Below are 22,410 nucleotides of genomic sequence, written 5' to 3'. Positions count from 1 at the left end.
AATTTTTTTAAAAAATCATTTTTAATATAAGTAAATTAAAATAATGTTTAAAAATTGAAAGCGAGGTTGTACTACATGAACAAAAGATGCCCAAATATCAATTCTGAATCAGTCGCCTAACAAGACGGTTGGATCATACTCGGGAAGTTTTTCAAACATGCACTGTCACTTCCACCGTATATATGTTGATTTGAGTTTGCTTTCATTTATTGGAATGTGATGTTTGGTTTCGTGTCTTGTTATTTGGAAAGTAGTTTTTGAAAAATTATTTTTTAAATATTTTTATATTTTTTTGTTATTAAAAAGGGTTGGTCAATTAAAAATAATTTTTAGTCAAAGAAAAATTTGGCTTGATTTCCAGAAAAGTATTTTTTAAAAAAAAAATTAGCGGAAAATACTTTTCAGAAATTGTGAAAAATTTAAAAATATTATATTATTTTCTGATTATATCAAATTTGATCTTCAAACTTTTAATTACTATATATATTTTGTTTTGAATATTTATTTTTCAATTTCATCTCTTAAAATTTAATTTTTATATTAACTTTGGTCCTCATTTTTATAATTGTTATTTGCTTTTCCCTTATCATTTTTTTATTGAAATTTTTTATCTATCAAATTTGGTTCTCATTCTTTTGATTGTTACTTATTTTTTTTGAAATAATTTATGAAATGTTAATTATTATTATTTTAATTTCTTCATCTTTTATTTTTTTTATTTTTTTAGATTTGATCTCTATTATTTTGATTATTATTTATTTTATTTGAGATAATTTATGAAATTATATATTTTTTAATTTCATTCTTATTCAACCTTTTAATTTGTAAGATTTGTTACTCATTATTTTAATAAACTTAAGAAAAATAAAATATTAATAAGTTATTTTTCAGCTCATTTTTCATGACATAACCAAACACTGAAAATGTTTTCTAACTTACTTTCCATTACACTACCAAATATCAAAAAATAATTTATTTTCCCGTAATTCACTTTACCTGTCATAATGTTTTCCAACTAGATGGTAAATTTTTTTCCAGCATAAAAATAAATAAATGTGCAATTATTGAAAAGTGAAAACATAATAAAAAATCTTACACATGAAAATAAAATAATTCGAGAATCATCTATAATAATTTCTATACAACTGAGTCTTGGTAGACGATTAATTTTTTTTTTATTTTAACAAAACCAATTTATGCCTGCTAACATGGTTAGTATTCTTTAGCTAATAATTTGCATATTGATACAAAGGTAGAGTCTGAAGAATTCGATGGCTTTTGTTCTCAATATCCATCTCCATTGTCTGTGCTTGATGTCTCTACCATATGACCTCACCTGGTCATGGACTTGGAAGCAATTTGGAAATGGTGGTCACAGAGTGTAATACAGAAAGTTCAATCAAAGAAGAAAGCAGTGTAGAAATGATTGGAGATAGCTCCGAAGAAGTGCAGTGCATTTCGGATTTATGGGAAGAGCGAACGTCATCACCATCAGTTAGTCAAGAGTTGCTTGGTTTTGATCAACAGTCTCAAACTGGGCATGGTGTTGGGCAGTTTTCTGATGGTTTCATTAATGGAGAAGGTTTTCCCATGCGTGAAAACATTGAGCCAATCAGTTCACCTATGGATGGGTCTTCCGGACTTTGAACTTGAGACGCTTGCTTTTGTCGAGGAAACTCTCAATTTTGCTTACCAATAATGTTTGTAGTTGTTACTCATTTCAAGTACATTTTTAGCGTATATCATAAAATAAAATAGTGAGATGGAGGTGGGCTTTTCTGTGCTTGTAAGAGGCGAGGAAGGGAGTTCTTGGGTTCTTGTTTGAGAGCCATCCAGGATTTCGCAACTCTCTGTGATGCTCCATTTACGAGCAGCTACTTAGCATGTAAGTTGTTATGTTTGTTTCCTGTGCTTCTTTTGATGTCATTGTTTAGATTCTCCGTAAAGGTCTCGGAAGGTGGCATCTTTTGTTTTCCTTTTGTTTCCTAATTACTTTACTTATTCTAATCTTTGGTTTCCCACCATGATTTTTGTCGTTGGAGATGGATGGAAGTCTTGCTAAGAGAACGTTTCACGGGAGGCATTCTTCCTCTTTTAATTTTGTTGTGTTTGGAAATGTGATTGTAGTTAAATATTTTTCATTTTAAATTGTATTAAAATAATATTTTTTTATTTTTTAAAAATTATTTTTAATATTAGCGCATCAAAATGATTTAAAAACATCAAAAAAATATTAATTTGAAACAAATAAAAAAATTCAAATTTTTTTAAATGTATTTTTAAAATATAAAAACAAACAGGATATCTTGAAAGAATTCTAAAAGATTGTTCTATCATACTATGCCATGATGGATTCCAACTACTATTCACCAAAGTACTTATCTCAACTTTTCAAATCTGACATCAGAAAAATTGGGTTTGTGGTGTACAATTCTTAGAAAAAATTTACAGTTAATTAATATTTTATTAGTTAAATAACACCTAAAAATTCATCCAAAAACAAAAAATAAACCAAAACCTAAAAAACCTTTTAAAGTTAGGTTTATTTTCTTGTGGACTTTGTTAGGGTGAAATAACACCCAGTATAAACTACTATCATTGAATGAAATTTATTAACACCAATATCAATATTTTTTGTGACTAAGATTGACAACTTTCTCTTTCTACCACTTGAAGTTGGCTATCTATCTCTCATCTCTAACTAGGGACTAAAAAATAAAAAAAATTAATTTTTGGATCAAGATTGAGTTTTAGAAAAATACAGGGATTGTCAAGTTTGAAAAGGAAAGTAAAGGGATGAAAATGAATATTCCACCAAGTAAAGGGATTCTAGAATGACCATGGTTTTTTTTTTATACTATTTGGTCCCTTATCATTGAATTTTTATTTTCTTAGCAAATTTTGAACTGGTAATCAAATTAGACATGGAAGGAATCATTTGGGAAAAAGATTGAGAACTAAATTGAAAAAAAATTCAATAGCAACATGGATTGCAAAAATAAAAAGCTCATACCTTTTAGTTTTTTCTTTAATTTAATTAAAAGATTTTTTTGAAAGTGACAAACCTAATTTTAATAGACCCAAAAAAATCCCCGCAAGGGTCAAATATTGAAAATTACAGGCCCAAACAACATGCCTAGGGCCACTTGCCCACAGGCTCAGCCCCCAAGTCTGGGGGCACAACACTAGACTTGACCCCCTGGTTGAACCTAACAAAAATGGGCCCAAGCAGCGTTCAAGTCCAACACTTCAGGTACTGAGCATTCTTGGTTTCCAAGGCATATGCCCACCACCATGTTGGGCATGCTGCCCGACAACCCTGTAGGCTTGGGTGCGTGCCCAAGCTTAACATGTTTGGGCTCATACAACATAGCTATGCCTATTTCTCATTCCTAACGCGCATGCAACTCGCTTAAACCCAACACACCATTGAGAAAATTTTCAAGATCTCGTAAGAGTTTCTCAATAATTTTTTAGGACCCTCACGCAGGTCACTTAGTATTTTATATTGATTCATAACATATTATTTTGAATAGAATATAAATCAAAACATCACGTTAATTTATATAGGTGAAATGACTCTTCAACCTCTCATCTTCATAAAAAAACAAAACTCGTATATTATAAATATCTCATGAATCCACCAAGTTCAAGATTCACAATTTCTTTATTCTTAATATTTTTAGTATAAATATTTTCATAACATATTTTTTTAAAAAATCATTATACTTTCTTTCTCTATAAAGTTACTAATTTAAGCATCTGAGAGTTTTTGTATTCATCAAAAGAAACCTTTTACGAGTATATGGTTTTTCATATCAAGCTACCATCTACTTTGATTTTTCATATTAAGCTATCAGTCGCTAGTTATTTTAGTTAAAAAAATCAATCAAATTGCTGAAGTTAAAAAAAAAACTAATTATCTAATATATAAGATTTACTTTTAACTATTTGGATTTTTTTAGTAAATAATTACAAAGATTCCAACAACGTGGTGACCACTATATTTGTTGTCTACGAAACTCATCCAATTTTATGTTGTTTGAAGGCCTTATGATCAACATGGAATTTAATATTGTTTACATGACTTCAAATCACGTGTTCTTAATTCATGAATTAATGATTTGTTATCTCTAATTAACTATCTTGTGTCCTTATCATTTGAGTTAATGAAGGAAAAGCTCATAAATTATTTTTTACCCATTAAATCAACATTGAGTCGAGGGAACAATGTAGCAAGTGAAAATCTGCAGCTGGTGGCTGTCACGGGATTCAGCTGAGAGAGCGCCAAATTATTATTAACATGTACTAAAAGTTATTGCCGGTTAGCATTTTAACAATCAACAGTGAAATGTTTTATTCTTTTTTAATTTAGTAATTAAGGTATTTTTTCTTTTTTTTTAGCATGTTTGGCAACGCGGTTCAATCTGTATTCTTAAAAAATTTGAATTTTTTTTTATTTTTTTGTTAAAATTTAATATAATTTATACATTTTTGATCATTTTGATGAGCTGATGTCAAAAATAATTTTTAAAAAATAAAAAAACATCATTGACATGCATTTTGACACGAAAAGTTATTTGAAAAACACCCGCAACCACACTACCAAACAAGATCTTGAAGTGAGAAAAACCACGGTGAAGTGTGGGGAATTATTAGTAAGTTACCTTTTGTTTTTATATTTTAAAATTATTTTTTTAAAAAAATTGAAAAATTGTTATTTTTTTTACTTCAAATTAATATTTTTTTTAGTTTTTTGATCATGTGGTGTTGATGTTAAAAATATTTTTTTAAAAATAAAAAATATTATTTTAATATATTTTTAAATAAAAAATATTTTAAAACATAATATAAACTACAATTTCAAACAGCCCCTGAAAGACTAAAAGAGCAAAGAAATATTTACAGCGCAGCGCGAGTAAAAAAAAAAACACTAAAAAAAAACATCATTCAGGGCAACTTGATAACTAGACAATGTTGGGAAGGCCTGTCGGTTATGTCAAATATCAAACATGGATTTTCTTTGTCCTGTTCCGGGGCTCACGAGGAGTGTTTTCACTTCCAATGACAAATCCACAAGAAGCCAGGCACTGAGACACGTCTTCAATGAGCTTTCCATATAATTTGTAATTTTATTAGTACAAAATGTTTTATTAAATCTCCTTATTAATATAATATTATATTTAATAATTTCATAATGAAGTTTTTGTTTACTAATAACTTGTTGTCTATCAACGTTGTTAAAACTTAATGGTTAAACCATGAATATACATGGACTTGATTTTTTTCCACGTGTTACGATTTCATTGATCAACCCTGAAATTTTAATGGCGTTAGCAGGGGGAGGGTGGTGATTAAATAATTTTTTTTATTTTACAAGGATATAATGAGACATTATTTGATAAAGAAACCTAATTAAACATTTTTTTTTAATTAACATGAGTGTTCTACCAGCTTATGCGCACCTCGATTAATCACACGTATCATAAAGTTAACGATTATGTAACTTTCTAGTTAGTGACGGAGGCAAGGGGGCTGGCAGGGGCCCCAGCCCCTGCAAGAAAATTTTTCCCAGCCTTTTCCTTGTATAAAATAACTAAAATTTTAATTTTTTAAAAATAATTCTTTTAATTTAGCCCCCCTTAATTATTATTTTTTGCTTCGTTCTTGTTTCTAGTGGCTTTGAGATTTATAAGACTCAAATTGATAATTTTTAAATGATAAATTTAGAGTTTGACCAGTTAAATTATATCTTTTAAAATTAAATTAAATATTTTGTGTTAATAGAGGGATGAACTATATCAAAAGCCCTATCCCGGATAAAAGACTAGGTTAAGCAAACATCACATATTTTCTGATTCGACCTAGGATCACTTGTTGCGTGGATACAAGTCAAGTTATAGTAACTTTTTTTAAAAAAAAATACTTTATTCCAAAAGCAAAGCATAAAAAGTAACATAAAATATACTTATTTTTAACCAAAGGCAAAATATAACGAAACAACAATGCAAATCCATAGCAAACAAGTTTACCTTTCTTTCAAGAAAAATCAAATCAGCCCACGTGTTATCTTGTGGCTTGATTAGCCGAACACAAAAATAAATAAATTATATTGATAAAAATTATAGAGATGCTGTAAATCTTTTTATGATGAAATGTCTGATGGGTATTTTTACTATATATAGGGGTTCAAATCCAGGATGCCTAGTTAGTTTTGGATGAAGAATGAAATAATTAGACACTATAGCAGTAAAACACTATAAAAAGTTTTTTTCATAGTTTTAAAATTCAGTAGGGATCAATCAAGAATAAAACCATAATCATAAATTAAGAGGATTGAATTCAAAATATTTTTTTAAAAAATAAAATGATATTATTTCAACAAAAATAAAAAGAGTTAATGAGTTGATGGTTTGGTTATCGCCGAGTTAATCGAGTTTTTTTTTCAACACAAACTAGTCCAAGCTAATTGACCGAATTTCAAGTTGATCTTTTTGATAAATTCAAATTTTAAAATAATAATTTTTTATTTTTATTTTTATTTTTTCTCAGTTGTATTTTTCTATGCTCAAATTAATAATTATATTTGTCAAAATTTGTTAAGAATAGATAAAATTAAAAAAAATGGATCAAAGTGTAAAATAAAAAAAAAACTATAACCATTTTAAAGATAGAAAAGTTATTATTCACCATCTTATTTTTTTCTCTTCCTCTACAATCCTTATATTTCTTAAATTTTAATTTTAATATTTTAATTTTTAAATTTGAGAAGAAAAAAAAAACCTTGAAATAACGAGGAGAGAGAATATGGTTGGTTTTGCTCTCCCTTGAAATATCCACATCCATCACATGACTTTGACGCCAACCCATTCAATTAGGTTAGATGTAGGAAAATCTCCACTCAAAAGGTACGACTTCACCTAATTTTCTGTTTTTAACTAAAATTTTTAAATATTTTTAGATTATTTTAATATATTGATATTAAAAATAATTTTTAAAAAATAAAAAATATTTTAATATATTAATTTAAAAAAACTTTTATCATTACTCCAAACACCCCGTGGTACCACTATAGATTATAAGGGCCTGTTTGTTTCTGCGTTTTAAAAACGTTTTTGACAAAATTTGAAAATTTTTTATTTTTTTATTAACTTCAAATTAATATGTTTTTAGTGTTTTCAAATCATTTTGACGTGCTGATGTCAAAAATAATTTTTAAAAAATAAAAAAAATCATTAGCATGTATTTTAGCATGAAAAACTATTTAAAAAATAACCACAACCGCAACCACACTGCCAAACAATCCCTAAAACTCCTCCAGTCTTCTTTACCACCGTCCATACGACCATAAATACCAGCCAATACACGCACAGTTTAGCACTCACCAATCCAACACTGAAACGTGGCACATGATCCATCCATCCTTCCCACAGAGCACAAAACCTCCCACTAAAGAAAAAAAATCATAATCATACAAAAAGAGAAAGGGAAGCAAAGAGAGAGCAAAAGAAAAGAAAAAAGTAAAAGGAAAAAAGAAAGCGAAGAGGCTGGGCTGGCTGGGGTCAGGGCCTAGGGGAGAGTAGACAAAGGAATCAATTGTCGGCGCCATTTGTCTTAGCCGACCAATCATAACGTCCCTTTCCCTTTCTAACTTCCCACCGTCACGTCTTCATAAACCCTATCATCTCTCTTTCCCTTTCTTTGTTGTTGTTGTTTCTCTTTTATTCTTTTGTTTTTCCCTCTTCTTTTCTTTTTTATGTCCTCATTATCATCGGTTCTTCCGTAATTTTTTTAACAATCGGAAGGTGCCTCAGCTTTAGGGTTTTCTTTATCTATCACTTCATTATTTTTGATTGATTTCTTTTTCCTTTTTTTCTCAATTCGTTTCTTTTGTTGTTACTGTTTAATTGTTTTTCCTCTGAGGAATTATGAAAAGTTCGAGTGAGCAATCGCCAGTGATGGTGGTTGTGAGGTCTGAGGATAGTGGTGACAGGGAGAAGGAGAAGAAGAAGAACAAGCGCCGATCTAATCGCCGATCCAAACAGAACTCTCCCAATCCAGGTATTCTTCGCTTATAATTATTAATTGTGTTTTCTTTCTTTTATTTTCTTCTTAGGTTGTTGAGGAAAGTACAATTAGCTGCTGTAAGATTTTTGATTTGTAACGGTGAAAGAAGAAGAAGAGAGATTCGTGTTTTGGAATTTTTTGTTGTCTTTCTTTTTGTATTCTTGCTCTTGTCAGATTTTTCGCGAGGAAAGAATTTTGGAAAACAGAGCAATGGTCTATTTTTGTAGAACAGGATCGATTAGCTTCCTCGTTTAGGTAAATAATGTTGTCATTAGATGTGGTAAAAAGTAAATAATCCTCTAGCAACCATGGAGTACGCTAGCAGAGTTAACTGCTTGAACTTGTGAATCGGTATTAAACCTTGACAGTAATAATTCTGGTATTTGTCAGAACAATCTTGATGTTATGGTTTTTCTATTCATTTTTTCATGAGATCAGCTTTCAGTTCACAAAATGATCTACGTGGGGAATCATCAGTGTCTGTTGGAAATGGTGGCAAAACAAGGTGTTATACATCGTCTATGGGTTGCTCATCTTCGAAGCAGCTGGAATTAGATTTGCATGTCCTCAGCGAGCGTGGACCAACCACAGTGTCAAGGATCGCCTATAGTTCTATGCCAACTATGCATGTAAACGAACAACAAGAAGACGTAGTGCTATCTGATCTTGATGGATCAATGCTTGCTAAGTCATGCACCGAACCAATTGGTGGTGGAGGCCCCCATGGAAAATTGCTTCCTTTTCACCAGTTTGAGGGCCAAGCTCAGAGTAAAATCTTTGCTCCATACTGGTCCACGGAGACTGTTAACGAGGCATTAGAGGTTAGCTTCTTATTTAGTGCAATAATATCGCTACTATAGCAGCTCTCGTTAATTTTTGTTGACTCACATGTGTTTTCTATCTTAAATTCTTGGCAGAAAGGTGATGTATTTAAAGTCTTATTTCGTGTAAATGCTCACAATAGACTCGAGGTTTGTTTTATATGCTCCATTTGATTCTATTGGTTGCAAGTGTTCTTTCAATGCTCCCTATGAAATTTTTATTCTTAGCTATTTGCATATTTCATTTTCTATTGGTAGGCATACTGCAAAATTGAGGGAGTACCTACAGATGTTCTCATCAGTGGAATTGCTGCACAAAACAGGGCTGTAAGTTTGGGCCTCTCCAATTTTTTTTTTCAATTCTATTTGTTGGTTGGTACTTTCTCACCGAGTAGTTAGAAAATGACCAAGAATTGCATTTCTAACATGATGCATGATCTACCTTTCCAATACAGCTAAAAGAATTGATGATAACATATGGGAACATGATTATTTTTTTTGGTATTGATTGAAATGACTTTTTTTCCTGTATAGATGGATGGTGATGTTGTGGTCATCGAGGTAGATCCTTTGTCATTCTGGACCAAAATGAAAGGGTCAAATGCACCATCAAACAATCCCACAGCAGAAGATAGCAATTTACATCTTGAAGCCAATGGAAAAGTTGGTGGTGGCTGCAAAGGTACAAGTACAATGAACTTGGATTTGGAGTGTGCTGATTTTGGAAACTCCTTGGCTCCTCAGAAGGGGGTTCATTATGATGAGAGTGCTTGTGCTGGTGAAGTTGTTCATGATAATTATGTTAATGGGTATCACCAGTCAGCTTCAGAGTCTTCACTCGCTGTTCCTTCTACTGGGCAGGATGAAGTTTCAAATAGTGTGGGGAGGATTTGTGCCATGCTTAGTTTATACCCATCAAAAAGACCAACTGGTAGAGTTGTTGCTATCGTTGAAAAATCTCCTCGTCGAGACGTTATTGTTGGTTTTCTCAATGTTAAGCAATGGTTTTATTACAGGGAAGGCTGTAGACAAAATGCAAAAAAGAATAAGAGCTCGCTATCAATTTCAAACCATGAATACATCGAGATGATGCCCACCGATCCAAGATTCCCAAAACTGATGGTCCTTGTGAGCGTTTTACCTGACTGCATCAAGAAAAGGTTGGAGAATGAAGATGCAACAGTTGAAATGGAGTTGGTAGCTGCACAGATCGATAATTGGAGTGACAAAAGTCCCTTTCCAGAAGCCCATGTCTCATGTATTTTTGGACGGGGCAGTGAAATGGAGTCACAAATCAATGCTATTTTACATGAAAATGCAATTTGTTGCTCTGAATTTTCTCCTGAATCACTATCCTGTCTTCCAAGCAATACCTGGGAGGTGCCAAAAGATGAAATACAAAATAGAAAAGATATTAGGAATTTGTGCATATTTACCATCGACCCTTCTAGTGCTACTGATTTAGATGATGCTCTCTCAGTTCAAAAGTTACCCAATGGCCTTGTCAGAGTGGGTGTCCACATTGCAGACGTGTCATATTTTGTTTTACCTGACACAGCCTTAGACATAGAAGCTCAATTTCGATCTACCAGTGTTTATATGTTGCGGCGCAAAATACCAATGTTGCCTCCATTGCTTTCAGAGAATTTAGGTTCTCTTAACCCTGGAGTTGATAGGCTTGCATTCTCTATCTTCTGGGACTTCAACAGTTCTGGGAATGTTGTGGATCGTTGGATTGACCGCACTGTGATACATTCTTGCTGCAAGCTTTCATATGAACATGCCCAGGACATTGTCGATGGGATGATTGATACAGAGACTTGCAACACCTTTGGAGATAGCCTTCCACAGTTGCATGGTCATTTTGAATGGGCAGATGTAATTGGATCTGTTATATGTCTTCATGAAATTTCAAAGACCTTAAGGGAAAAGAGGTTTGATAATGGGGCTTTACGGCTTGAAAGTTCTAAAATTTTTTTCTTGTTTGATGAATATGGAGTTCCATATGACAGCAGTCTTTGTGAACGAAAGGACTCTAATTTTATTGTTGAGGAGTTTATGCTTTTGGCGAACTTCACTGCTGCTGAAATCATATCTAGAGCTTTTCCAGATAGTGCATTACTGCGGAGGCACCCTGGACCTAATATGCGGAAACTCAGAGAGTTTGAAGCTTTTTGTTGCAAGCATGGTTTAGAATTGGACACTTCTTCTGGTAACTTCCAACAATCCTTAGAGCGCATCAAGGAAAAGCTCAAGGATGACCCTGAGCTATTTAATATTCTTATCAACTATGCTTCAAGGCCAATGCAGTTGGCGACCTACTTTTGTAGTGGTGATTTGAAAGATAATATGAATGATTGGGGTCATTATGCACTGGCTGTTCCTCTCTACACGCATTTCACTTCACCACTGCGCCGATATCCTGATATTGTTGTCCATCGAACACTGGCCGCAGCAATAGAAGCGGAGCAATTGTATATGATGGATAGAAGAATGTCTCTTAAAGTGAGGCCAGGGGAAGAAGGGACAAGGTGTTTCACTGGTATTTGTTTTTGCAAAGATGTTGCAGAATCCGCAGAAGGCAAGGAAGCATTATCAGCTGCAGCATTAAAGCATAGAATTCCTTGCCCAGAGTTACTTTCACATGTTGCAGCTTATTGTAATGAGAGAAAGCTGGCTAGCAGGCATGTCAAGGATGCCTGTGATAAGCTGTACATGTGGGTTTCGGTGAAGAGGAAGGAGGTATGTTTTCTCCATTGGGACCTCTTAATGTTCGGTGCCTTACCATCCTTTAAAATGTGCTTTAGCATTCTGTTTCTTTAAATCGTCCAATTTGTTCGAGCTTCATGCATAACGCTGAATAGGACAATGAAATTGATGAAACAAATTTTAGGTTGAGGTAGTTTTTTTTTTTTGTGATTGGCCATATAATGGTTAATATGCTCCAGATTCACTTGATTATAGCATGTTTGTTTATATGTATGATCAGGAATCCATTTGCTCCCTTTCTGCCCTGCAGGTTTTATTGTCTGATGCCAGAGTTTTGGGTCTTGGTCCAAGGTTTATGTCCATTTATATCAACAAACTAGCTGTGAGTATATCTATACCTATATGTTATCCATAGTTCTTGCTAGATTGCATAACGGTCTCATATGCAACCACACATGCTTTCAGATTGAACGGCGTATATATTATGATGAAGTTGAAGGCCTGACAGTGGAATGGCTTGAAGCCACATCGACACTGGTGCTAAATATACGCGCCTCCAAACGCTCAGTTAGGAGAGCAGGCTCGGGGTATTACAAGGCGCTTGGTGAGGTTGCATGGGTCATAAATCCTCATGATCATAACTTGGAACCTGACATGGAGAGTACCAAGGGATGTAGTGCAAGCCAGCATTCCGATGCCATTTTGAAATCTGAAATTGATCCTTCGGCTTTCCCTCTCACAGTGCGTCTTCTCTCAACAATCCCTGTTGCCCTTCATGCAATTGGCGGGGATGATGGGCCCCCTGATATTGGGGTGCGTCTATTCATGAGCTCATATTTTACCTAAACTGCATGACGTGAGCTGGCAATTTGAGTGTTGGATAAAGTTTCTCAACTCAATGAACCTACAGAATTGACGGTAGCTGAGCTTTATAAGGGATCACAAGAGCTCTTCTGTAGATAAGAACTCTAGTGTATAGTTTTAGATTTGTTTCTTAAAAAAGGAAAATCCGTGGTTTTTTAAGAATCACTGATATTTAATGTGTTTTTAAAAAAACCTTCGATGCCAAGGCATATAGTAGAAGGTGTAGATAATAGCGGGCTCCGTGCTGTGGGAGTTTAGCTAAGGTGGCTGTTTTTAACAAAAGCTGCTTCATAGCGGAATTGGCCCTTGTTTTTGTAGGCCAGTTCCATCGGGCATAATTTTGTGGCTCATGTCTGGTGCTTTGGAGCCAATCTCTTGCTTTCTTCTCAGTTATTGTAATGTGGACCAATGCATCCCATTACCTTTTATCTTGGGTAGCTGGTTCCTAGCTCTTATAATAACAAAATGCAGTATGTTGGACTGGGAGATGACAATATTTTTACTTGCGAATAAAATGGCCGTTTTGGCTTTTCAAACATGCTGTTAATATATATGGCAGTTTCATTTGAGTCCTATATGTAATTTTGCTTTTGGGGAATGCAAAATCTCATGTGGGTAATGAGTAAAAGCAGCAATCTTGACTATCCTAACTATTTTTGTGAGTGAAGAATGAACATACATGTCTTTGACGAATAAAAGAAAGGGGAATGATGAATTCCCTTCAAGCTTATCACAAATACTCAACTGGATCAAATTGAGTTTCCTACCTATCTAGATTTCGATCAATTAACTGACTTGTTGATGTGATCTATGGCTAACCATTCCTTAAACAGCACATGATAAACCCGCGAGGCATAAGGTCATTCTTCCATTCAAATTTTGAGCTTTTTGCATCAAATCTTGGTGGTGATTGGTGAAAAACAAGTTTATATCGAATCTCTGTGCTATAAATAATGACCCTATAACTTGTTCATTTATTTAGCTATTGATGATGACGGGGGTATGGATTGATCAAAACCAGTGGGCGAGGGACTCAATTAGAGCAGGTATGATAGTTTAGAGACAAATATGTTATTTTTCCTGAAAAGATTAAAAATGAAAATACCCTTTCAGAAGCCCTAAATGAACTCGAGTGCATGCCGAAAGTCTTTATGTACACAACAATAATGAAGACGAGGAAAAGAATCGATTGATTATTCCGTGCTAAGGATCTTTCTTAGATATTGAGAAAGTAAGAAAGAATTTGAGAGAGAATAACAGATTGTCTGCAAAACTTCAATTATTATTGCTTGCTTTCCAAGTCTCTAAGACAGTGGCTTATATACAATGAATGTAACCTACTAACTACTCCAACTAACTCCTAATAGCTTCAACTAACATTTGTCTAATTAACTTCCATCACATGCCCTTTTTATCCCTTAACTACCATGGTAACTAACTAACTCGCATCTGTTATATTCTTTACATGTTATTTCTGCCATAATTCCTCACTTGCTGCTGCTAATCCTTGATTAAACTTCTGGTTCATAACAATACTTCATTCTTTAAACGATTCTTGTCCTCAAGAATCGACATTGAATTCTGGAAATTGCTTAAAAAACTTCTCTTGCTCTTCCCGAGTGGCATCTTCTTTTAATAGATTTAACCACTATGTAAGTACCGTTACCACTGCATGATTGCCCTTTTTCATTAGCTTTCTATCAAAGATTGCTACAAGCTTGACCCTGACTCTGCCTCCATCATTTTCCAATGAAAGTACTGAAGTGACTGCATTATTTCCCACCTTCATTTAAGCAATTATGAATGAAATACAAGGTGAATGGAAGCCCTTTCTGGTAATTGCAGCTTATAAGCCACGGCCCCACCCTTTGTATTGTTTTATAAGGTCCATAAAAACAAGGATTTAACTTGTGATTTTCAGTTTTTACTGATTTTATTGATTTTTCACGAAACAAGTTTGATTTTGCTGATTTTCAAGTTTTTAGTTTGATTTTATATATTAGATACATGTTAATTCATAAAATCATTGATTTTACTAATCAACTTGTGACTTTAACAACAATGAGTCAGATGTGCCCAAACAGCTTCGAAAGGTTTCAACTTCACAAACCATTCTCATAAACAAACAAACCAATGAATTCTTTTTTGGAGCAATGAAAAGGCTTCTTGAAAAACCTTCTTTTTATGAAAAATGAAGTCTTGGCAGATCAAAATATGAAGTTACATCATTATCAACTATTTTAAAGTGAAAAACAGGACTGTAAGAAGCAGAATACAGAATCACCACAAAGTAACAAAAAGGAGAAGCCAATCCACCATCTGTGTGAGCATTAGGTTCTGATGGCAAGCAAGTTGAACCATGAGGTACACGACTGTGTAAGCTCGAGATCAAGACTCAGATCCTGTTACTGTAAATGATGCATCCCCAGCAGAATTCTGGGCTTCTAGTAGCTTTGCCTGGCGTTCTGCGTGTTCTCTTTCACACTGAGTAATCCCCATTATAATATCAAGCATTGTACCTGTTGTACCAAAGAACACAAGAGGTCCAAATGATTTTCGTTTTATCCCAACTGGAATCGCAAGCAAAGCTCCTGCAACTGAGAAAACCCATGTACCTAGTGCGCTGCAGATATAGATCATTCAGTAGTTATCATCATAGTTTTGTTCGGAACAACAGGTAAATGAATAAAGAAGGAGAAGAAAATTTACGCGCACATATTATTTGCATAAATATTTTTCATGTGTAAGTGTTGTTTGAGGGACATGGCCTTCTAGAATGAAACTAAGACATAAAACTTGGTGTTCTCAATCGAAGTCAAAGACCAAGACCAAATCAGAAACCAGACACAAATCTGTTCATGAGTACAATACTAGATATGGCTAGGATAGCAGTGTGACAAACAAATGTCCAATCTTCAGTTTTCTCCCTTCTAATAAAGATCAAACTGTGCCTAAATCAAAAGGAAATTCACATTCGCAAACTCCTCTAACTAGCAGCAGTCACATGAGAGTATAACTCACTAACTTAAGGGAAACTTTCAACTAACTGAAACCAAAGCGATCAGCCCAGAAAATCAAAATCTTTTCAAGTCTTCAATTTCATCAAATCAACGATAAAAAAAACATTTACAAATCGAAAGTAAAAATGAAGATGAAACTAACTTGGCAACCGAGCACTCCTCAAGGTGCTTAACATTCTCTTGCCCTGCTGCCATTGTTCTTCTCTCTGTTGAGAAAATTGATTTGATTAAAATGAAGAAATCATGGGGGTGATGTGATAAACCCTACAAGCTATCAAATTCCAATAAAGACATAAAAGAGAAGAACATAAATTTGTTTAAAATTAATGGATACCCATAAAAATAAAAAATGATTCCAAAACTACCTGATAAGATTTTCACCGTTCCAGAAGATGATGAATCTGTGAGAAAGTAGGTTTAGAGGGCCCTGCTTCTTTCTGTGCAGTATCAAGTATGCGCTGCACTCGTCTCCGTGGTTTAAGTGATAACCGGTCCACCCGCTTCAAGTACCGGGCTCCCATATTACCCGGTTTTTCCAAATAAGTAAAGTCTGTGGGTAAAGTTGAAACGGCTTTATTCTTATGAGGCAAAATGTATAAAACCAAAAAACTCAGGGGATGAAAAAGAAAAGAAAAGAAAAGGAATCCAGAGAGAGAGAGGGAGAGAGAGAGAGAGAGCGTCGGATCGGAGAGATGAAAGGAGTAGGAGGGCCACTGCTATGCATAGGAGATTTATTAAACGATCTTGCAGAAAAGGAGGAAGAAGAAGAAGATGTTGTCTCCGCAGCAGCAGCAGCAGCAGCAGCAGCTGATCGGTGGTCTCCTCCATCATCAGTTTCTGATTCCAAAAATAACAGCCTTCAATCCTTAGACCTCACCAAACTCTTCCAGGTTCTTCTCTCTCTTAAATTCCCATACACATAACACTGAAGCTAGGGTTACGTAAAAATTAATTTATTAACATTTTTATTTTATTTTATTTTATTTGTACAGGAAGAGTATGACCGCTTGAATCAAGCACTTGACGGAACTGATCACTCATGGACTGCTCTTACTCTTAAGGTTCGAAAGCTGATCGTATATTAATTAAGGATATATTTTTGAGTGATTTCTAGCGCAGTTTATTATTTAATAGAATTTGAATGGTTTGATACCAATAAATATTACAGGATTAAAATAAGATTTTCTTTTTTCCTTTCTTTTTTCCGGCTATTATTTCAGTTATGCACTTCCCTAGAAACTGCAAACAAATTGGTTCAATCGACAAACTCGAATGTTGGGTTGCTGTCTGAGAAAGTTGAAGGGCTGGAGAAAATTGTTAGGAGAGGAGACTCAGCTGTAGCAGCAGCCAGGGCCATCCATGTTTCTCTAAACCAAAAGGGAGGACCATTTAATGGCAGTCAGAATGTCTAACTGTCTACAACTCATCTGAATTTACTTGGCAAAGTGAGATTTATCATATTTCTTTTTTCAGGTTCCTATTTTTTGCTTTCTTTGGATACGATGTAGAATTTTCATTCGAATAAAGATGCAAGGTTGACTGATTGAGTTGAATTATCTCTACTTCCTTAGTTGCAAGTTTATGATGTGATTCTTTTATTTCTTGAATTCTTGCTCCATAGAGACTAGTAATACGCACAAGCCTTTTTTCTTCTTGTCTGATCTTTTGAAAGATAGCGATGTCAATAACTCAGCATATGCTAAACTATCACTAACCAAGAACTTTGCAATGATTTAAAACGGTTTTGTGCTGCAAATTCGGCTTTTATTGTTGACATGGATAGTGGCAAAAGGCACTGTTACGCTTCATAGGAGAAAGATCACATTCTGACTGTGCCATCAAGTCTTTAGGTGTAATCGACTCCCTTTGTTTTGTCTGCCTGGTTCAGACAAAAGATTTGATGAATAAAGGGTGAGCACTGCATTAATTATTATGTTCATTATCCTTCTAGGGTGAGCTAAAACGCCCAGTGATGAATCTGGAGAAAGAAAACTTTTTATATCTCTTCTTTGTATGCACAGACAATTCAGAATGGCACATGCATAAAAACTTTTATGGCATGCTTGTTATGATGGAGATTTCCTATGAATCATTTATCCCCGTCTTGTGGATGATGGCCATACTCTATGATTGAGGAGATTGGTTTGTTTTTATATTTCTCATGCTCAAGTGTTTTCATGCCTATTATGTCAATGATTTTCTTTTTGTAAGTCATTATCTTCATATCATTACGAATGCTCCGATGGAAATCACCTAGGGAGTCTGATTTCCTTCATTGGGTACATGTGATCTAAGCGAGCAACCATACCAATTGCACGTAAAGAAATGGGGCAACACAGTTGCTCCATACATGTCTTAAAAATTCCACATCGATGTTTTAGCCCAAACATTAGGTCACACTAAATACCTTTTAAGTTCCCTGTATTTACCTTAGGCCAAGAAGGGCTCTTTCTTTTTGACATACACACACACACACACACACACACACATATATATAGTGACCCCATTATCGTTCTCTTTGTAGAAAGATCCCAGGGTTATAATTCAGTGTTGATTGTAAGATAAATATCGATCCAATTAACTGCGAGAAAGAAATTTTCTGAAACAGAGTGGATGATTGAAAAGGGATCTCATTTCGGTACACAATAATTTGTAGTGGGCATTTTGACCGTTAAAACCAAAAGGAAAAACTAGCAAGTATTGGTTGATATCAACCGAAACCAAGTCTAAGTTTGGTGCTTGACATACACCAGCAACTTGCCAACCATAACAGCAAGGAAACTGCATGATTATCTTGTTTCCCTTTCTTGATACTATATGTACACGGTGAGCGGATTTAGATTGATGATTTTGAATTTCTATTTGACACTAATATAGTTTGATCGATATAAAGTACTTGTTCAATTTTATGAACCTTTAGAGGTGTTATTATTTCAAGACTGATAAAGTAATTAATTTAAGTTCAATGTCATATTTCATCAGTCAAATTCTAAGACTTTTACTCGTGCTAAGATGATATGGCGTCTAGTTTGCTTTTTTTTTCCTTAGACTAGCATGCTTATGAGAGGAGGAGTCACGGTTTAGATGGTGGATATTCTTGGTTTCTGCTTTTACTCGTGCCAAGATGATATGGCGTGCGAGTGTGTGAGGCTATATCGGGTCTGGAGGCAAGTTCTTTGTTTCTTCATTTCGATCTTCCAAAAACAAAAGAAGCCATTTAGTATTTGTTTATGGATCGGGCCTATTTGGTTTAAAATAGGAAGTTTGGGCTGATATTAAATATTTGCGTATTTAATTTGAGCTTAGGTCTTAGCATGGGTCTTGTTGGCTGTGAAGCCCAATCCACCCATGTGGCTGGGCAAAATAAAATTTATTGAAGAAAAAATATATTTTTAGCTAATGTTATATTTGACAAATTTCAAGTATGTGTTTTTTAACTAACGGTATATTTAGCAAACACATCCCAACCTATTTTTTACAACCTCTATTTTCTTTTTTCTTTTTTCTTTTTTTGTGTTTTCCCCCACGTGCCATAGTTTAATTCTAATTATTTTTCAAGTTTTGAAGTACCATAATGCAATAATTTTGGGTTCTCCATGTTATTTTTTAACTTTTCATATTTAATATTTGAGATTGTAAATTTATACGCAAAGCATTTCCTGTATTAAAGAAACTAAATTTTTGTAAAAATTTAAATATAAAAACAACAAAAAAATCCTTCTTTAAAAAACAAAAATTATAATTTCTAAAAAACAATTCATGTTTGTATTTTTAATATAAAAACACATGAATGAAAAAAAATTATTTTACATGATTTTACATTTTTTTTAAGAATGTCAAAAAAACAGCAGAAAATCTAGCCTAAATTTCAAATATATATATATAAAATCATTGTGGCTAGTTTTAATACAAAAACAAAAAAAAAACAAATTTAGTACATAAATAAAAATCTAGTTTGGCCTCTGAATGAACGCCCCAGCCTTTTTGCCATTGCTTGTTTACCTTAATATATATAATTATTATCATTATCAAATTTAGTCCCTCGGGCCTTAATTAATTATTTTAGATCAATAAAATTAAACTTATAATAATAATTACTGCTGTTATTATTGACAAGGAAATACAAACCTAAATTTAGACGATCATTAGCTACTTCTGCAATTTGAACTGAGCCAACGACCGCAAGATTAATTTGCAATCGGCGTTCCTATACGATTTTCTGTGGTTTTGATTACATCGTGTGCTTCTTCTTTTTTCTTATTTGTTTTTGTCCCTTTTGAACAACTATTCTTTAGCTTATGACACTGTACACTCCTTCAATAATTGGCCTAACCAGTTAAATTGACCAACATTTCCTCTAACAGCAACTTCTTTGGATTTGAACTAGGAAAAGAACTGCTAAACCAAATTATTATGCAATCAGCAGTACGCCCTCAACTTCGAAGAAGAAAAATTACCATCGTGCAAAGGAAAGAAGACAAAACCCTATCAGCAACCTTCCCGTCTGATCTTCCAATTTGCAAGTATTTTAGCAATAAAGTCACTCTCTTAGCGCCATAGAAAACCCCCCCGCTGATGCCTACGGTGCCCCGCAAAAGCTCGTATTTCTTAAAAATCAATTAGACATAGAATATGGGTTGATTCTCTTTTAGTAAGACAATTATGCAGCCATCACAGCCTTATCTCGAGTTTTCTACTACTTCATCATTGTTTTCCTCTCTTACTTTAGTGACGGATCAGCCTCCTGGTTTAAATTACGCGTTCTTCTTTTCTTTATTTTTCCACTGTTACTCAAACTTTTGATTAATGGCATGACGTCTCTGACGAACAACATAAAACCTGCTTGAGCCCCCTAATAAAGAGACAGGAAGACTCGAAACTATCGCTCCACGTGGAAGCTTACTAGACAATTACAGAGAGAGTACTGTTGGGCTCGAAGAAACTGTATGAATATTATATCTATAAACAAAAAATATAGGTGGGATTGATCAACTGTTATTTGGAGCTGTTAAGTTCTGCAAATGCAGCTAAATGGTTGAAGTTATGATGAAGTGCAAATGTTTCTTTGTATCTTAAGAAGAAGGAAAGGCATGTAGGATTAGTACTTTCACTGTTACCAGAGCGTGTATTTTTTGTAAGAATTTAGAATAATCAGAATTTTATTTATTTATTTACATCCACAAAATACATTTTTTGAGAGTTAGAATTTCCTTGAATTCAAAAAAAATAAAATTCCACTATCATGTTCTATATGTTGCTAGACTCCAAAGCGAAGTGCTTCTGGCTTATGTTTTGCCTATACATGCCTCATAACTTTAACGTACGTACAAAAATGAACCTCTCGCAGATCTTAATTATTGCTGCACATACATGTACAGCTACAAAAATAAAAAATTAGTAAAATTAAATTTGATTCTTTCAAAATTAATAAAATAAAACCGAGTTTATAAGAACAATAAAATAAGTAATTTTCTTGATTTTATATGAATAACCGATCAACTGGTTCTGGATTATTTAGAAACTTGTCGATTAATTATCATGTTGTGTTTAATTTTTTATATATTTTCAGATATTTTACTTTTTTTTATTGTTTAATTTACTTTTTTTTAATTATATTATTCTGCTTCTATTATTTGACCAGAATTATTAATACAGAATCGACTAAGAAAGTTTACTTGTAATTTTACTACTTTATAATCCAAATTTACATTATGTCTTCGATGACATGTAAAAATTTTGTCAACCTTCTCCGGAAGCTTTACCTGTTCAATAAAATTTTGTCAACCTTCACCTGAAGGACGGCAGGTTGTCAGTGAAAAAGATTAAAAAAAAAATGGAGAAGAAAAAAGATAAAATAATAACCGAAACAATGCTAGCCCGGAGATGTCACTGTTCAGGGCCATAATCGATATATATATATAAAAATATAGTGCCGAAATACAACGAAACCAAACTGTGAAGTTAAGGCATTAATATCCCTTTTTATTGTAAGCCTCGGATATAGACTAGTTCGTTTTTTCCGGCGCTGATAACATCCCTTGACCATGTTAAAGAGCTTTCGAGCTCGTTTATTATGATTTATTTTGATATTATGTTAGGGGTTATTTTTTAAAATATTTTTTATTTGAAAATATATTAAAGTAATATTTTTTTATTTTTTAAAATATTTTTTATACCAGCATATCTAGATAATAGAAAAATATTTAAAAAATTAATTTAAAATAAAAAATATATATTTTAAAAAATGCTTTTGAAATGAAAAAAATAAACAATCTCTTCATTTGCTCAAATTCGGACTCAATTTTAAAACTACTCTGTGTGAGTTGCAGCAATTAATAATTTATTTATTTATTTATTTCCAAATGGAATTCATTAATCATAGCAATGAATGATAGCGTATAGATCGTCGGTTCAAAAGGAAAAGAAACTATACGGTCCTATTATTATATCAATCACTCTTTATATTGGAAAATAAGACACTCCAGATGGCCGAGCATGATTAGTAAGTACAGCGTCATGCATAATCATGGGATAGGAAAAGATATTGGTCCTTATAAATATATATATATATATGGTTTATTGAATCAGTATCATGTTCTGATGTTCTGGAGGTCAGACAATTTTTTTAAAATATAAAAAGATATTAAGAGTGTGAAGAAATTTTTAACTGTTTTATTCGACCTGATTTAATTAATTAATTTTACAATTTTACAATTTAATTATTTATCTAACTTAAATTTCAAACTAAATTGTGTAATTTTAATAATTGATAAAAATATAGCTTAACTTTTGATAAAATTTCAAGATTTTTTAACAAAAATTATTGGAACAATGATATATTGGATTAATCTTAGTCCTCTAACGAACCATGTCACGAACTTCATTATTGAGTTTACCAACTTTTTTTATAAAAATATGATAAAAATATA

At 33.2% G+C, this 22,410-nt stretch overlaps 3 protein-coding genes across 6 annotated transcripts; 2 read left to right on the top strand and 1 right to left on the bottom strand.

Moving 5' to 3' along the window:
- Positions 1–7,628: 7,628 nt before the first annotated feature.
- On the top strand, positions 7,629–12,997 carry LOC133691038 (DIS3-like exonuclease 2). 2 transcript variants are annotated; one of them, XM_062111347.1, is made up of 7 exons: positions 7,629–8,061; positions 8,506–8,888; positions 8,985–9,038; positions 9,147–9,215; positions 9,423–11,630; positions 11,908–11,979; positions 12,063–12,997. In XM_062111347.1, exons 1-7 carry the CDS (start codon positions 7,929–7,931, stop codon positions 12,441–12,443), a joined length of 3,300 nt encoding a protein of 1,099 aa, XP_061967331.1. In that variant the 5' UTR covers positions 7,629–7,928; the 3' UTR covers positions 12,444–12,997. The 2 variants fall into 2 exon arrangements, with proteins under 2 accessions (XP_061967331.1, XP_061967332.1); XM_062111348.1 differs by lacking the exon at positions 7,629–8,061 and adding an exon at positions 8,082–8,322.
- A 1,627-nt stretch (positions 12,998–14,624) lies between these two features.
- On the bottom strand, positions 14,625–16,005 carry LOC133691041 (uncharacterized). 3 transcript variants are annotated; one of them, XM_062111351.1, is made up of 3 exons: positions 15,847–16,005; positions 15,624–15,687; positions 14,625–15,084 (listed from the first exon to the last, which is right to left on the bottom strand). In XM_062111351.1, exons 2-3 carry the CDS (start codon positions 15,674–15,676, stop codon positions 14,850–14,852), a joined length of 288 nt encoding a protein of 95 aa, XP_061967335.1. In that variant the 5' UTR covers positions 15,677–15,687; positions 15,847–16,005; the 3' UTR covers positions 14,625–14,849. The 3 variants fall into 3 exon arrangements, with proteins under 3 accessions (XP_061967335.1, XP_061967336.1, XP_061967337.1); XM_062111352.1 differs by having other exon boundaries at positions 15,624–15,752; positions 15,847–15,989; XM_062111353.1 differs by having other exon boundaries at positions 15,624–15,745; positions 15,847–15,980.
- Positions 16,006–16,082: 77 nt separating this feature from the next.
- Positions 16,083–17,034, top strand: LOC133691040 (uncharacterized). The gene is made up of 3 exons (XM_062111350.1): positions 16,083–16,371; positions 16,474–16,542; positions 16,702–17,034. Exons 1-3 carry the CDS (start codon positions 16,099–16,101, stop codon positions 16,891–16,893), a joined length of 534 nt encoding a protein of 177 aa, XP_061967334.1. The 5' UTR covers positions 16,083–16,098; the 3' UTR covers positions 16,894–17,034.
- Positions 17,035–22,410: the final 5,376 nt, after the last annotated feature.

The sequence above is a fragment of the Populus nigra genome, chromosome 4 (genome assembly GCF_951802175.1).
Source record: "Populus nigra chromosome 4, ddPopNigr1.1, whole genome shotgun sequence".
Taxonomy (NCBI): Eukaryota; Viridiplantae; Streptophyta; class Magnoliopsida; order Malpighiales; family Salicaceae; genus Populus; species Populus nigra.
Note: the sequence above shows the minus strand (reverse complement) of the source record. Positions and strands in the feature narration are given on the sequence as shown.

What these genes read in the sequence shown, in the direction of transcription:
- LOC133691038 (XM_062111347.1), top strand. Translation starts at nt 7,929, where the DNA reads ATGAAAAGTTCGAGTGAGCAATCGCCAGTGATGGTGGTTGTGAGGTCT. An exon ending in TTGCTGCACAAAACAGGGCT is followed by an intron (nt 9,216 to 9,422) that starts GTAAGTTTGGGC and finishes TTTCCTGTATAG; the next exon opens with ATGGATGGTGATGTTGTGGT. An exon ending in TTTCGGTGAAGAGGAAGGAG is followed by an intron (nt 11,631 to 11,907) that starts GTATGTTTTCTC and finishes TCTGCCCTGCAG; the next exon opens with GTTTTATTGTCTGATGCCAG.
- LOC133691040 (XM_062111350.1), top strand. Translation starts at nt 16,099, where the DNA reads ATGAAAAAGAAAAGAAAAGAAAAGGAATCCAGAGAGAGAGAGGGAGAG. An exon ending in ACCTCACCAAACTCTTCCAG is followed by an intron (nt 16,372 to 16,473) that starts GTTCTTCTCTCT and finishes TTATTTGTACAG; the next exon opens with GAAGAGTATGACCGCTTGAA. An exon ending in GGACTGCTCTTACTCTTAAG is followed by an intron (nt 16,543 to 16,701) that starts GTTCGAAAGCTG and finishes CTATTATTTCAG; the next exon opens with TTATGCACTTCCCTAGAAAC.
- LOC133691041 (XM_062111351.1), bottom strand. Translation starts at nt 15,676, where the DNA reads ATGGCAGCAGGGCAAGAGAATGTTAAGCACCTTGAGGAGTGCTCGGTT. An exon ending in GAGGAGTGCTCGGTTGCCAA is followed by an intron (nt 15,085 to 15,623) that starts GTTAGTTTCATC and finishes CTATATCTGCAG; the next exon opens with CGCACTAGGTACATGGGTTT.